This window comes from Stegodyphus dumicola, chromosome 10 (assembly GCF_044657685.1).
Source record: "Stegodyphus dumicola isolate Sdum_Otavi_A_Nest chromosome 10, ASM4465768v1".
Classification (NCBI taxonomy): Eukaryota; Metazoa; Arthropoda; class Arachnida; order Araneae; family Eresidae; genus Stegodyphus; species Stegodyphus dumicola.
The window spans coordinates 33,020,757-33,037,760 of NC_140777.1; the positions used below are offsets into that span (position 1 = coordinate 33,020,757).

Genomic DNA, 17,004 nt, shown 5'->3' on the forward strand with positions numbered 1-17,004 from the left:
CATTATTGCAAAAGGAAGTGAAATTTTTATTTTCTCTTTAAATTTCTTTTAATTATATAAAAGCAGACAACATTTCATTATTTTCTAATCTGTTTCAAGAATTTTTTTAAGAATACTTTGTGACTGTTTGTGGAACACCAGTATTCCAGAGATTATAATTTTAAAATGCTGTATTAATAAATGTCCTATGAATCAAGTTTCGAGTTTAATATGTTTATCTTGAGATCATTGCTAACATTTTCACAACTGATCAATAATGTTATAGTACTAAATGAACTAGTTTTGAAAACTAACAAGTATACATAAGAAGGTTTTTTCCCCCCAGCCCATACGAAGAAAACAAAACAAAACAAAAAAAAAAAAAAAAAAAAAAAGGTAAAAACTGTTTATTCTAAAAATAAAGATGAATTCTGATTAACTGTAGTATAGTTAGAATATATCATTAATTATTAATTTAAGTAGGTAATTTAGGGGTAGTGGTAATTAACTGTAGTTATAGTTAATGATATATTACCACTACCCCCCTCCCCCCCCAAAAAAAACACCTTACAAGCTAAAGTCTCTACTTCACTGCACACAATAAAAGTTAAGTGTAATTATTACAGTGGATGTCTGTGAAAGGCATTTAAATTTGTCAACATGACCTTAAAATGGTACTAATTGTTACAAAAGAAGGATACTGGCTGGATGTGCATGTTTTTTCTTGTGGTCTCTTGTCTTTGAAGTTATTGCGCTTTGGTGACATTTAATATTGCAGTAAAATATATGAATGGTTTTTCAAAATGTATTTTCTAATGGCCTTGATTTTAAAATCCATACACAATGTACTATTACTTATAAACCAAGAAACATTGGCTATTTCTCCAAGGGCTTTAATTTCCAGAATTTGTATTTTGTAAAGAATTGCTTTTACATGTTCGTATTATATAATTACAGCAAGATTACTCAAAGAAAATATAAAACTCTTTATAATACAAACTGATATGTCCACAGATGACATATAAATGTATTAAACCTAAGTATTTTATGATCAACTGTTGAAGATGAATAATATATTATCAAACATTTTAATGAAAAATATGATGGGTAAAATGCTACTAACTAAAAAGACATTTGAAACACGTGGATAGTTAAACTAAAATGGCAAATTATTTATATAATTTTATGAAATGAGAAATCTGAAATTCTAGTGATAATTTTTCAAACATAAAAGAAATATGCAAATTCTTAGAAGTATTTGACATGATATATATAAAAGTCATGTAGTTATATGCAGTATTTTCAAAAATATCCTTAATTATATTCAAGTGAAAAGAGAATCAGTCATGGTTTCTGATCACCATCATGCATTAGTACGAATAATTAAAATTGTTTAGTTGCACAAAGAACAAATTTTGAAATAAATAAATAAAGCTCTGTGTAACATTTATAATGTTAGAAGTCGGCAATATAACTTCAGACAAGTTGTAAAAACTGATAATTTTCACTTAACAGTAACTTTATATTGTATAAGTCAGATTATTTAACTATATATAATATGACTTTAATTATAAAATATGGCTTTAATAAAAAATTATGCTTTTAAACCACTTTCATTACATTTTGTAATTTTCTGAAAACTTAAGTGGGTTCAAATTCTAGCAGGAGAAAAAAGCTTTTATTTAGCATAGTGTTTATAAATATGATGGGAAAAATTAATAATTATTGTGCATATAATCAATGGATAAACTTGAGAATATACTACTAACAGATTTTAAATTTAAAAAAATTATCTACTGAAAGTAATTACATTTAAAAAAAAATACTACAGTTGTCTATAATCCATTAAAACAATACAGATCACAGAAAAAATAACCAGGAAAATTCTACTAAAAATTACTTGAGAGAAGCACAATTTGCATACTTTGAGTTCCATTAACAAATGACAAAATTCACTATCTTACTGTTTTTTATGAGATTAACAATTATTCTAAAACTACATTTAAAAAAGATAATAAAGATTCAGATAAATAAAAAATTGGAAGTTTTACTGTGTGATTGGTATAAGATATGTTAAGTAAATTTGCAGCTAAAGGAAAAGTTCAGAAATTTTCCAAATCAGTTATATATTATGTTGAATTTAAATCTTTTTATATGAAGTACGATCACAGTGATCATACTGTACGAGTTCCATTGCATACTAAGGTTCTGTTATGAAAGATAAATTTTTAAATATAATTATATTCTCATATATTTCATATATAGTAAATAAAAAGTTGTTAAGCAAACACTGCTGCAATTTAAATATGTAATTCTGTGGTAGCACCCACTACTTTAGCAATTTATATAAATAAATATTTGGATACGTTGCTTTCAGTTCTAATGCAAGTATTTCCTTCTATGAAAGTTTCCATATGAAAAAAGTGAAAATAAATGTCAAATATAGTTAATACATATTAAACAAAATCTTAATTCTGTTTTGAATCTGTTGAAAGTAGAACAGAAAAGGTATAAAAATATAGTCAGTCCTAAGTTGTTGTATTTTGGACTAATTCAAAATTACTGAAATTATTTTGTGACAGTTTATGTTCTGAAAATGGCATTTTTAAAAAATGTTATTTCAAACAATCAGTAGAAAATGATATATAATGAGTTATTATTTTGTTTCATGTTTTGCTTTTGAATATGTACATTTCATGTGCACTAAATTCACATAAAAATATTTTAAAACCTATACAGTCAAAAGTCTTTAACCCGGACGTCCATTATCCGGAATGATATATAATCCAGACCTCAAAGCTACAAACTCTCTGCGCATGCGCGTTTAATGTATAACGGACGGTATAAGCTAAGCTAAAATTATCTATTTCAGTTAATGTTGCAGATTGCGTTGTTCCTTAATCTTCTAATTGGATCCGGCTTATTATTTTTTGCAGACTATTTTTGTAAATGTAAGCTTGAACTTTCGATTATGCCAAAAAGAATTTCCGATTCTGGAGCTGCCAAAGGATCTACAAAGCGAAAGCATGTTTCGATGTCCATCAAACAAAAAGTGGAATTGCTGCAAAAAATGGATAAAGGCATATCCTTTGTTTCTCCAACCATTCCGAAATCTGTTTATCAATTTTACACTGCTCTGCGGGGAAAGGGGGGACGTCGCGGCGCACAATGAACTGGAAGTTGATCTGTCAGCACTATCCTTATTTTCAGGGTAGACGTTTTTATTTTATTCGGCTTATATTTCCTTACTAAATGTAGTATTTTATCTCGATGTACTCTGTCTTTGACATGATTTAAATCAAATTCCTTGTCATTATAAATATCACGAATACACATAAAATAGTTTTCTGGTTGCAATTTTTTAATTTTGACTATGTGTAATGTATGTTTTACACATGCGCATGTTGAAAGAAATGTTTAATAAAGTAAACAAATAAATATTAAGCATTTTTTTTTTGTAAATTTTGATACCCTTCAGATCATAATTGCTCTTTATTTCACAAATTACAGTTTCATATTTTTAATTTTATAATTTCTGCATGCCATCTTACTGAGATTTAAACTGATGATCTACAATCCGGAAAAACCGATAATCCAGAATCGCCGAAGTCCTGACGAGTCCGGATTAAAGACTTTTGACTGTTTATGTTGGCATACTAAAAGTATTAATGTAGGAACTACAAAGATACAAAAGAAGCCCAATAAAAAAAATTGCATTTCATGAATGAGAAAGAATACTAAATGAGCATCATGTTGTTCCATTAGCTGGACATTGAGGAATCAAAGGAATATATAATAAATGGTACTACTGGACTAGTAAGCATAAACATATTACTGATTATATCAAGAATTGCCATGACTGCAATCGTTACAAACCCAGTCCACAGAAGCTATCTGGACTAATGCAAACACCAATTTATAATCAAAAATTTGAATCTCTTTCAATAGATCTACCTGGATATTTATCAAAGAGATGAAAAAAGATGGGCCTTCATCATGGCACAATCTTCTATTCGCATTAACCATTGTTACAGCTAAAGAACGTGTTATTATACTAATAGAAGAAGCTTTCCTGCCATGTGATCTATCTAGATGCGTCATTAGTGACAAAGAAGCACAATTTATTAGTGCTGTTTTGTTTTGAAAACTAAGCAAACCTTAAGTCCAGTTTACCATCCGCAGAAATCCGCTATATGGAAAAGAAAAACAAAGACCTTAAGCTTTGTTTGTTCTTGTTAGCTGGAAATGAACATACTTTTCTGGAGCAAGAAGGTATCAGCAATCAAAGTTGTTCTTAACACAGCAAAATATAACTCCACCGTTCAGACAAGTCGAAAATTATAATTTTGTTGTTGAGATAACGCCATATCTAAAGAAATTTGCCAATTTTATAAAATAGAACGAACAGAGGGAAGCCAGAATAATCATAAGCACTATGCTGATTAGAAATTAAAGAAAGCTTCTCTCTTCAAACAATGTGACAAAGCATGGGTTACAGTTCACCCCGTTAGTAAAGCCAGAATAATCATAAGCACTATGCTGATTAGAAATTAAAGAAAGCTTCTCTCTTCAAACAAAGTGACAAAGTGTGGGTTACAGTTCACCTCGTTAGTAATGTTGAGAAGCATCAAATTTCTAAATTCACGCCAAGGCATGACGGTCCTTACATCTTCTTACACCAGTGATCGCTAACTTCATATGATGATAATCCTTTCTCTTCCACAGGTAACGACCATGTATCTGCGCAGTAGCCATACAAAGTGCAAGACTACTTTCAGTTTGAAGAAGGGGTAACCAAGAATAATAGCTGAACCTGATGCATGCGCTGTTCCTTCCAGAGGGCAGTCAACAACAGCAAGCTGTAAACTGAGGACAACTTATATGGCTTGAAGGGAAGAGTGTAACAAATTGAAGTAAAAATAACACGGCAAACAACAATTATTTGAAGATCAAACAACACTTACCAACATTAATTTTTATGAATTTGTAATTAAATTATTATAGATAAAGAAATGACATGAAATACACTACCACAATTTCTAGTACAATTAACTCCCATAAAATGTAAAAAATAGTATTAAAAATACAGTAGTGACAACTAGGCCATTATTGTCTGATGATGATGCCATGATGTCTTTGAAATATTATAAATTTTAACTAATATTTTTTGGGTGTTTTTTCCATTGGTTTTTAGTATTTTTTCCATGCATTTTTTGCATTCGCTTTTCAGTATTCTTTCCATGCATTTTTTGGTGTTTTTTAAATTTTTTTTTAGTATTTTTAAATGCATTTTTTCGTGTTTTTTCCATTGGCTTTTTAGTATTTTTCCATGCGTTTTTGGTGTTTTTTCCATTGGTTTTTTAGTTAATTCTTTGCGCTATTGCTGCAAGGAATGAAATTTAAATTTTAACAAACATGTATATACGTAAAAAAAGCAAATTTAAAGTTAAAATAATTTAAAAATGTGCAAATATATAAAAGATTTAATTTTGGAACTAATCTACAATATCATTTAAATTCAGATAGCATAAGTAAATCAAGTGCAAAACCAAACCATAAAAATAAATTCACCAATTTAGCAAATTAAAATTAATCTAAAAATTTTTTTTTAAAAATGCGTAAGTGAATGACCGTTGAGCAGGTAGAAGACAGACTTATCAAGGGGAAGTTGCCTCCAAACCTAACTCTTCAATCATTCAATTCGTGTTTCGTCATTCATGCAAGCAAGGGTAAAAGTCAAAACCAAAAGTAAAGTGAAGAATGTCCAAAAAGAATTACCAATTATGTGGTACCTTAAGAAATTAATAATTAAAAATTAAAGGTCTAAAAGGAAAATACCAATATGTTTACACATCTTTTAATTATTTTAACTTTAAATTTATATTTTTTACGTATATACATGTTTGTTAAGGTGTGAAAAATAATATACTTTTTCTTTTTGCTGAGTAAAATAACTTATCCATATCTACAGCTCGTCTTTTCAAAACATTAACAAGTATACTTAAATGATTAAATTTCATTCCATTTAAAGTACTGCATTCAGTTTTGTGAAACAGAATAAGTGTTTTAGCAGATGCTGAATTTTTTTGCTCCACTGCAGTTAGCATTAAGACTATAAATAGGCTTTTATTTATTTATTTATTTATTTTTATTTTTTACAATAAGACTAAAGAGAGTTTTCATAACACAAACTAATCAGACTGATCTTTAAGAATTGCTTTAAGAAAGCAACTTCCAACTTTTGCAGAATTACAACAGAAAGTCAGTAAGTAATAGGAATTTAAATTTGATCAGAGTTTCATATGAAGTACTTTGAATAAATTCATTCTTGATGAAGAAACCAAAGTTAAATACATATACTTCAAATAGCCTACTTTTATGTGCAAGAACTGAGAAAATAACTGTACGATAAGTACCAACTAAGGTATTAATATTTTCTATAATATCGTTACTTTATTTTATTTTCTGCAAGCAAGTACTGTTGACACGCTGTCATAAGAAATTAAACATGTATAGAGATTAAACATGATGTGCTATCTATATGAAAACGAATGATTTTATTATCTATCAGTTTAGTAGAAAAAGTTCCTTTTTTATTTTGTGTATTTGAGACGCTAATAAAGTATTATCAGTCTTCTCACAGCTACACTTGAAGCTCCTGAAAGTATTTTCTTGAATACAAAGAAATATACATGCTAACTATAAGCTCTTTAGAAAACCATAGAAAATCAAAATTATCAGAAACTGTGAATAAACATTTTAGAAAGGGTTTGCTATACATGTATATAACTTTAATATACAGTCAAAAGTTATTAATCCGGACTCGTCGGGACTTCGGCGATTCCGGATTATAGATCATTAGTTTAAATCTGGTAAGATGGCATGCAGAAATTATAAAATTAAAAATATGAAACCGTAATTTATGAAATAAAGAACAATTAAAAAAAAATTTTAAAAAAAAAAAAGCTTAATATTTATTTGTTTACTTTATTAAACATTTCTTTCAATGTAAGTTGTTAAGTTGCTTCATTTTTTATGTGATAATACTCTCTCTTTAATTCTATAAACAGACATAATTTCTTGTTCAGTTACATAGTTCCGCTGTTCAAGTCCTATAATTGCTGTGTCGAGAATACCGACTAATTTGTCAATTGAAATTTTTTTCGTTTTCAAAAAACTCTGGGTCACTTTCTTCGCTATCGGAAGCGAATTATAATGACGAGGAATTTGATTTAAATCGTATCAAAGACGGAGTACATCAAGATGAAATACTACATTTAGTAAAGAATTATAAGCCAAATAAAATAAAAACATCTGCGCTGAAGATAAGGATAGTGCTGACAGATCAACTTCCAGTTCATTGCGTGCCACGAGGTCCCCCCCCCAAACACACAGAGCAGCGTGAAATTGATAAACAGATTTCGGAATGGTTAGATAAACAAAGGATATGCCTTTATCCCTTTTTTGCAGCAATTCCACTTTTTGTTTAATTCGAATTGTTAATTGTCGAAACATACTTTCGTTTTGTGGATACTTTACATATTAGTAAATATATATCAGAAATTCTATATGACATAATCGGAAGTTCAAGCTTACTTTTATAAAATTGCTCTAACAGTCTGCAAAAAATAATAAGCCAGATCCAATTCGAAGATTAAGGAACAACGCAATCTGCAACATTAACTGAATTAGATAATTTTAGCTTAGCTTATACTGTCTGTTATACATTAAACACGCATTCGTAAACGTATTTTGCACATGCGCACACGCATATTGGCAGCCGTAAAGATAATACTTTCTCTTTAATTCTATAAACAGACACAATTTCTTGTTCAGTTACAAAGTTCCGCTGTTCAAGTCCCGTTAATTGTTGTGTCGAGAATACCGACTAACTTGTCAATCGAAATTTTTTCGTTTTCACTAACCTCTCTGTCACATTCTTCATGTCTTTATCCATTTTTTGCAGCAATTTCACTTTTTGTTTGATGGACATCGAAACATACTTTCGTTTTGTACGATCCTTTGGGAGCTCCAGAATCGGAAATTCTATTTGACATAATCGAAAGTTCAAGTTTACTTTTCTAAAATTGCTCTTACAGTCTGCAAAAAATAATAATCCGGCTCCAATTCGAAGATTAAGGAACAACGCAATCATCAACATTAGCTGAAATAGATAATTAGATAATTTTAGATTATGCTGTCCGTTATACATAAAACGTGCACACAAAAACGTATTCTGCTCTTGCGCACACACATATGCACAGTGGTAAAAAGCTTATGCGCACGCGTAAACACCTATGCGCATGTGTCAACGCGGCATTTTAGTTTTTAGCTTTGAGGTCCGGATTATAGATCATTCTGGATTATGGGTGTCCGAATTAACGACTTTTGACTGTACTAGTTTTAAAAGTTTTACTGCAGAACCTTCTGCTTCAGCTGCAAGAGTAAAAATGATGAACGATAAACTTGTGCTTCGAGATACCAGTAAAAACAATAGACTAGAAAATTCAAGAAAGTTTCGACAACAAAACAAAATCATATCTGCAGGTGCGATCTATTGACGAAAAAAGGAACAAACACTAAGAAATAGTTCCTTTAAAAGCTGAGGATAAATTCAGATTAGAATCTGGACCATCAACAAATGTCGCGCATAATTTTTATTCAAACAGAGAACTTGCTCTAGATCACATGCTGTATGATTAATCCAAATATAAACTTTCTTTGGTTTTACAGGTCATGCAACGAAATGAATATTCGGTTAAGAGTTGGACTGGACTTTGCATGAGCAATGTAGCTTCAAATCTCTTTTATATTATGTGGGTTTGATAATAAAGTGGTGTTAATCACACATGGTTATCCTAATTATTGGCTCTGAGATGTTTATTTAAACTATAACAAGGAAATATGTTATAAAACTATATATAACATTTTAAGCTAGAAATCAGGTATTTTCAGTTTTAAACATGTAAAACTTTTCCCTTCATAAGATAATTTGGATAATTCAACAGAAAATTACCCACCTGTATGGCTATCTTGTTTAGGAAAAGAGAGTAAGATATACAGTTGTAATAATAACTGAGGTGCCGACTGAAGAAAAGCTTTGAGCATTTTATGCATATTGTCACCTATTGCTCCAATGCTATGGAACTTTTCCAAATGTATCATACTATTTTCTTCATCAGCAAATGCCCTTATTGCATAAACTAACTTCTTCACATAACTAGAATGAAAGGATGCTCCTTAAAATTATAAAGCTAAACTTATTTAACAAAATATTAACACAGAATATTATGCACTCACTAAATTTCAAGTTCAGACTACAGTTAACTGACAGATATCATATCTCAGTTTAATTAACATAATGTAACTGTGTGACATTATAGCTTAAAAATTTAAATATATAATGAAATTGCAGCTAGGATTTAACCAAATTTATTAATTTTACAAAATAAACTGCTGAAAATTTAGGTGCAAATAAGAATAAACAAAGCAAGATGCTTACTTTGATTGTTCTTATCTGCATTCTAATTTTTAGGATTTTTTTTTTTTTTAAACTCTGGAGTACACAAGGTACACTTGTAAATTTAATTTTTCATATAGTAATTCTGTAGTCTACAAAATTTTGTTTGAATCTGCTTTTTATATTGTTAAAATGATTTTAAAATAAAAAAATTGCACATTTTTAAAATTTACAATTAAATATACATATGCACATAAATTAAGTATTTTACACTTCAAAGATTTTACATTGCTTAAATGCTATGCAACAGCTGCTCAATCTGACTAAAAAAGGAAAGAAATATTTAATGAACACATACAGCTGTTTATATCTTCATACTTTAAAACATATTAAAAAATAGAAAAGCTATGTTTACAAAATGTACAGTGAAAGACTAAGTTCATCATTTATACGAAAAACTTGATAGCAAAAATTATTTTAAAAGTATAAAATTAGTAGCACATAAATATTTAGCAGAAAATAAATTTTAATAACCGGAAGGTAGGTTATTTGAGCATGGCAAAGTACACGAGGACTTGTGGCTTGAACTTGTACAGAAATTTTAAATAATGGTTAATATTGTTTTATTTGTTGTTTTTGGAATGGCAGCGAAAAGATTACTCAATTTTGTTGTTCTAAAGAACTGTTTATGCTTGCTAAGAGCTTTAATAAAGATTATTTTTGAATTAAAATTATTTAAAGAAACGGAGTTCCAATTATAAAGACTAATTAATTTGAAGTCAAGCAGCATCCGCTACCTTCTGGGAAGTCTTTGTGGTGTGAAATTTCATCAAATAATATCAGACCATATATTTCTGACAGTTATTGCAAGAAAATATTTCATCAAATGTATAATGCAGCCCATCCTGGCATTAAGTCATCTGTAAAGCTCATATCATCTAAATTTATTTCGCGAAGTATCTGCAAAGATGTGCAGCTTTGGACTCTATCCTGCAAAGCTTGCCAAAAAAGCAAAATTAATGAACACACAAAGCGAAGTTTTGGTGATTTTCAACTGCCTTCAGAAAGATTTTGTGATGTGCATATTGATCTCACTGGACCCATACCGCTATCAAATGGGAATTACTTACTGTCTTACTTGCATTGACCGGTACTCTAACTGGATGGAAGTGATTCCGCTTAACAACATTTCAGCAGACACAGTTGCAAAAGCATTTAATTCTAAGTGGATTTCAAGATTTGATACACCATGTCACCTAATCACAGATCGTGGAGTACAAATTAGGGTGCTACTTTGGTAGATGGTTGCATGGATTTTTGGCAATTGTTGGTGCGGTTTTTATAGTCATCAGCCATCTTGAAAAATGCTGTTTTTACCTATTTTACTCATATAGTAAAGAAACTTTAAAAAAATAGATATCGTTAAAAATAATGAATTAATTTTTTGTTGAAAACGTTGTTTTTTAAGATGGCTGGTAAATGTAAATAAATACATTTACTAAGAGTATAAAATGCTAAAGTAAGGTTAAATTATTACTTTCATATAACAGAATAAAAAACCGCTATAAAAACATTGCGCCAACGTTTAATTGGATTAAAATATTGCTTAAATTGAATATTGAATTAAAAACATCATACCAACGTTTAAAAGAATTAAAATATTACTTAAATACTTTAAAATAAGTTTTATAGGATTTAATTAGTTAACATTAAAACATATGTGGCAATAAATATCTCAGGAATTTTTGAAAACATTGTATTAATTTTTTAATAAAAGTTGAAGTATACAATTATAAAGTAAAAGAAAATTATGTACTTACATTTTTTTTAAGTATTTTACCTGCCGTATAGTGATAAGTACCAGGGGAAAAAAAAAAAAAAAAAAAGAGAGAGAGAGATCTTCATCTGTGATTTACATCTCTTGCACTTCATTGGAGAAGCAATTAGCGAGGTTTTCTCCAAAAATTTAAAATAAATTTCCTCTGATGCTATTAACAATTTATAAATAAATCTTTGATCAGGAAAGCCAAGTTGGCCAAAATAAGGTCTCAAGGGCAATTTTTTTATTCCAATACCAATAATTCTTGGTAATTACTAATAACAACATTCATCTTCGAAACGGACATATCCATTCTGTTTGAAATCTGAAGAATTCGAGGAGATGAATAATAAAATTTTAAAATGGTGCGGTAATACACAAATATTCAGTAACCAATAAAGGAGCTGATTACATTACGCATAGAATTAAAATTATTTAAATAATCATTCACAATAAAATCATTTTTAAAACAAATGCAAAATTAAATTGTATTTTAATATTTAACAGCCATAAATAATGTTTAAAACTTTAGATTAAATTTATAGATATTAATAAAACCAATTACGTTTTAAGTAAGGTGACGTCATTGATTACATCACCCACAACATAAAATTATATAAAATATTATAAACAACAAAATTTTTATTTCAAATGAAATTGCAAAATTAAATTGATTTTTAATATTTAGAAGCCATAAATAATATTTAAAACACAGAATTTATGCATAATAAAACGCGTTATTTTTTAAAGAAAATGACAACAAAGTATTGGTTACCATAAATAACTTATCCAGCAATGGGTTTACCATAAGTCGTATTACTCGTCAAAAAAAATCTCACCAAAATCCGTGCAACCGTCTACCAAAGTAGCACCCTAAAAGTTCCGATAAAGAAGTCTGAAATTAAAACATTTTTTGGAATGGCAATAGAAAGATTATTAAATTTTGTTGTTCTAAAGAATTGTTTATGCTTACTACGAGCTTTAATAAAGATTATTTTTAAATTAAAATTATTTAAAGAAATGCAGTTGTAATTATAAAGATTAAAGTCAGGAGCCTATTTCCCATGGAAAATAATTGAACAGCGCATAGAGATGTACTATTCTGTAATTAGTCACCTTTGTTCCGTGATTCAACGATCACACATTTTCAAGAACAATGTTACAACATTAAATTTTCTCAGGCCTTGTGTTAAATAGCGGCAGAGATTTTAAAAATGTTTACAAAGATGTACAATGAATCCGCAGTTTTGTGGTTTAAGGTCTATTAGTATTTCATAGAGTACAGATAATTTATTGAATATTGAGCATTTTGGTCAATCTGAGACTGCACCAATTAAGGAAATAATTATGGCAATTTACTTAGTAGGTCATCATTCAATATACCTTGACAAAGGATCTTAACACACATATATATCTCTTACTTTTTGACCTCCATATAAAAGAACAGAAATGGATTTTAATTTCAGATACATTAATTGACAATGCTTATAGTGAAAACTTTTTTGTGGATAAAATTACCACAGATGATAAAACTTAGTGGAACTTACTTCCTATTCAAAGTATGTTACTAACAAGGAAATAACATTTTTCAGTGTGATCAAAATAACTTTTTGACATTATAATATTCATGAAGTCATGCTAGAGGGTTTTTTTTCCTCTACTCTCACGACACTCTCAACTCAGAATTTATTACTGTGGAAATATGAGTAAAGAACAAGCATTATCTATACACATTACTTCATTTATGGAAAACTGTTAATCTCCAATGGATAGAGATGTGGGGAAAATAAATAACAGTACCTTCCCCATGATACAGTTTAACACTGATCCCAAATGGTAGCAAAGTTTTTCTCCAGAAATCATACTAAAGTGCTTTCATATTCCAATATCTCCAATGGATACAGATGTGGGAAAATAAATAACAGTACCTTCCCATGATACAGTTTAACACTGATCTCAAATGGTAGCAAAGTTTTTCTCCAGAAATCACACTAAAGTGCTTCCCTATTCCAACTACTTACCCAATCCAGCTTTCCCTTTATCTGTTGATGAAATAAAGCCAATAGGGACACTAATTTATATCAATAAATGAAGTAAAAGCCACATTAAATGGTTGATCATGGAAAATTTCAAAAAACTATTGAATGCAACTCTTTGGCCACAATACATTTTCACATATAAGGATTATTTTAAAAGTTACTGCTTATCAGTATTTTAAATTATTCAGAGCAAGAAATAACACACTAAGTCTCAAAACTCTTGGATCCAACTATGCATAAATATTATATGCAATTTTTAATGTACTACTATCTTTATATTTTTTTCCTGTCATAATACAATCTTGAGTTTACTTTCTAGACATGGATAACATGTCTTTTAGTTTTGTAAAACTTTTTAAAACGAAGATAGGTTTAAGTAAATGTTGGCATATATAAAGAAAATGACTTACCTCCACAAGGGCCATAGCAGAAAGCCTCCTCCAGTGCAGATATAAAGAACAACCCATAATAATTTTTTAGACAGTTGAATATCTGGATTAGTGATGGTTTGCAATATTGCATGAGCTATAAACATAACAGCTGGAGCAGAGATAAAGACAACAGTTAAGCTAAACCACCAAATGTGGCCATCACGATAATGCCTAACTGAAACAGCAACTCCACTAAAGATATCAGCAGCAAAACTGACAAGTAATATGAGTGTAGGAGCAATATATTTAACAAACAAAAAAAACCTTCTTGGTAAAGGTATACAACAGATTTTCAGAGAAGAATTAAGTTCTTGTATTTCTTCATTAATCCATCCTTTGCCTTCCACTTCAGTACGAATATATTCAATATGATCAGGAGAATCGCTATTGTTCATCTTGCAATAAATTATACCTAGGAAAAAAAATTCTTTTTAAACTAATTTTTTTCATATAAGAATGTATTAGCACCTATCAGTTATCCCAGTTAATATTTTCTTGACCTTTTTTGGCAATAAAATGTTTCCTGTGAACTTTTGGTTACTTGATAACTTTATCAAACTCCTGAAAGATACTCGTATATTACATCACATTACCTATACTTCTTGGTTCCACCAGAGAAAATTTTGTAAGTACTTGCTTGTCATTATTAATTAAATGCTTAGCTAATGAAATGAAGAAAATGTAGCAAGCAAAACTGATGTACGGAAAGATCAGAATATGAATGTAAACCACTGTAGCCATGGATGATCCTTTTACAGACTAAATAACTAGAAATATGCACTAGGATTAACAAAATGTTGCAAGAGAAGTTTTATCACTAAAAAAGTTTTGGGAACCAAAAAATAATCACCAAGAAAATAACCACCTGTATAACTGATAAGTACCAATATTTTTTTTTTTTAAATACTTTTTGAGCAATCTTTACCAAGTACATTCAACCATAAAAATTCTCACAAATATAAAGATTTTGAAAACAACAATGAAAGAATATTTAACTCTCATCAGAAATGTATATTGAGCTCATGTAACATGGCATAAATGTTACTCAAAGACAAAATTTTATTATATTCTGAAATAATAGCGACAATTCCCTGAAAGATTTTTAATTCACATAATACTAATTTTAGTTCTGCCACTTAGACAAAACATATTTACTACATTTGAACAAAAAGACTGAATAACAAAAATTGAATGGAATGTAAATTACAAACTTTTCTTGCATAAAATCTGGTACCTTCTGATTATACGCACCTCACCAAAAAGTCGCACACTCCTTGCCAATTTTGGAGAGTATTCATAAATTCGTTGGTGACTAATTTTTCACCAGGCTTCCTAATGCCCAAAAAATTATCTTAACACACATTGTGTCCATTAGCGAGATGGTCAACAGTCACAAATGGTTGGCCATTTTCAAACGGTAGCGTACTAAGATTTCTATATGAGAACAATCAATTAATAAAAGTAAAAGAAAAAGACTGGTAATAAGATCCTTTTTCAAAAAATCCTTCTTTTGTAATTTTGTTCTTCCTATAACTTAGCGATTAGTTTCTGCTTACATAATATCATTACACAGAACTGCACAAACTTGGCATCCGTTCAATTCAACACGGCATACCGATTAAACAGATGTGTATTATACAGATACCCGAGTAGCTACATAAATGTATTGTGGGTCATCACATAACTATTTTGGCAGTATAGTGCTTTGCCTCATGAATACTTTTCTGTGACTTTTCGGCAGGAATGCAGATAATCAGAAAGAACCTAAAATTTATTAAAATTCTCTGCTTCCAATTTAGCATAGCCTGAAATAAACAAGGGTACTGCTCTGTTATTGGGATTGGATTAAAAAATGTTTGTGTAAATGTACGTATGTGCATATATGTGTATATGTATACACACATACATTTGTTCATGCATACATGAACACATACATGCATACATACATACACACATTTCTGAATATGGTCCTGATAACATATCTAAGCAAGCAATATGCTTAATTTTTATTGCAGTTTAGTATGCGTATTGGGTAGTAACTGCAGTTTAGTATGCGTATTGCAGTAGTAACTGAAAGGGAAGCTATAAATATGCTACTGTAAAATTTAAAGTTAGGCCCTCAAAAAAAAAAAAAAAAAAAAAAAAGAGAGAGAGAGAGAGAGAGAGAGAGAGGAAAACAGCAATCTTAGTTTGGTATGCAGTTTGAATAAATTATCAGAACCAAAAAGAAATCAATGCCTGATCACCCACGAAATTACTACAATTTTATTCAAAATCCCCATTAATTTTTTTTTGGCCTAGCTTTAAATCTTAAAAATACAGTAAAGAACAGAAATTTAAAATTACAGTACAGTTACAGTATAGAAACTTAAAATAAGCACTTGAAAATTAAAGTACTATTGCATTCAAGTACAAACTTTTTTTTTTTTTTTTATTTTTTTAAAACAATACAGAAATAACAAATTTGAAAGATAATTTTACCTTAAGAATCACAGTGTTTAGAAAAGTTGGAAATATTTTCATCAGTCATTTTCAAAGTTTAAAGAGTACTTCTTCTTTTAGTTTGTTAAACAAACTATAAATGGATTAGAGATGAACATAGTTATTATACTTTTCTAAAATAATATTTTTCAGAGAAAATAAATATAAACTATATATAAAAATACTTTTAAGCATCATAAAAAAATATTATACATAATACTGGGACCTTTCCCATAATTTTTTTTTTTTTTTTTAAGAAAGTCTACGTATAATTATTAAAACAGTAAATGTAATGTTCATTTTCAAACATCCTAAATGTACAAAAACAGATATTACACAAAAGGAGTATCCACAAGACTCTTTTATTTTATAGAAATAATTTAGATATAAAGTTCTCCTTTTAAAGCATATTGTTGCATGTATACGGGTTCGTTATGAAATGAATGCGCAAGTCCGATGAAAAATGAACAAAATCTATTATTATCCAAGCAAAAATGCTTAAATTTCCTCAGATATTCATGCAGTATTACAATATCTCACAGTAGTTATCTTTTAACTACTCAAATGTTCAAGAGAACTTAATTCAAAACAGCTAAAGAAAGCTAATCCACAAATTCGCTGCAGTCAACAAGAGCAGTTTTCTAAAACAAACTCTTAAATCAACACCATGCTAACTAAAATAAAAATGAATTGAGAGGTTTTCCTCCTTTTATAAAATTTTAAATAGCGCGCAAGAATTTTCTGGAACTTTCTCGAAATTAAAAAGAGATATTTATTTATTAAATGTTAAATGCA

The 17,004-nt window shown here is 29.2% G+C and overlaps 1 protein-coding gene across 4 annotated transcripts in view; it reads right to left on the minus strand.

Moving 5' to 3' along the window:
* The window catches only part of LOC118190930 (XK-related protein 6-like), a 60,272-nt gene that overhangs the window by 12,390 nt on the left and 30,878 nt on the right, over positions 1 to 17,004 (minus strand). For 3 of the 4 annotated variants that reach the window (XM_085824854.1, XM_085824853.1, XM_085824851.1), the window contains exons 2-4: positions 16,210 to 16,303; positions 13,708 to 14,140; positions 9,000 to 9,199 (exon numbers count right to left, since the gene is read on the minus strand). In XM_085824854.1, coding sequence (XP_085680980.1) covers positions 9,000 to 9,199; positions 13,708 to 14,123 — 616 coding nt within the window. In that variant the 5' untranslated portion in view covers positions 14,124 to 14,140; positions 16,210 to 16,303. The remainder of the gene's footprint in view (positions 1 to 8,999; positions 9,200 to 13,707; positions 14,141 to 16,209; positions 16,304 to 17,004) is intronic. The other variant, XM_085824852.1, reaches the window with a different exon arrangement.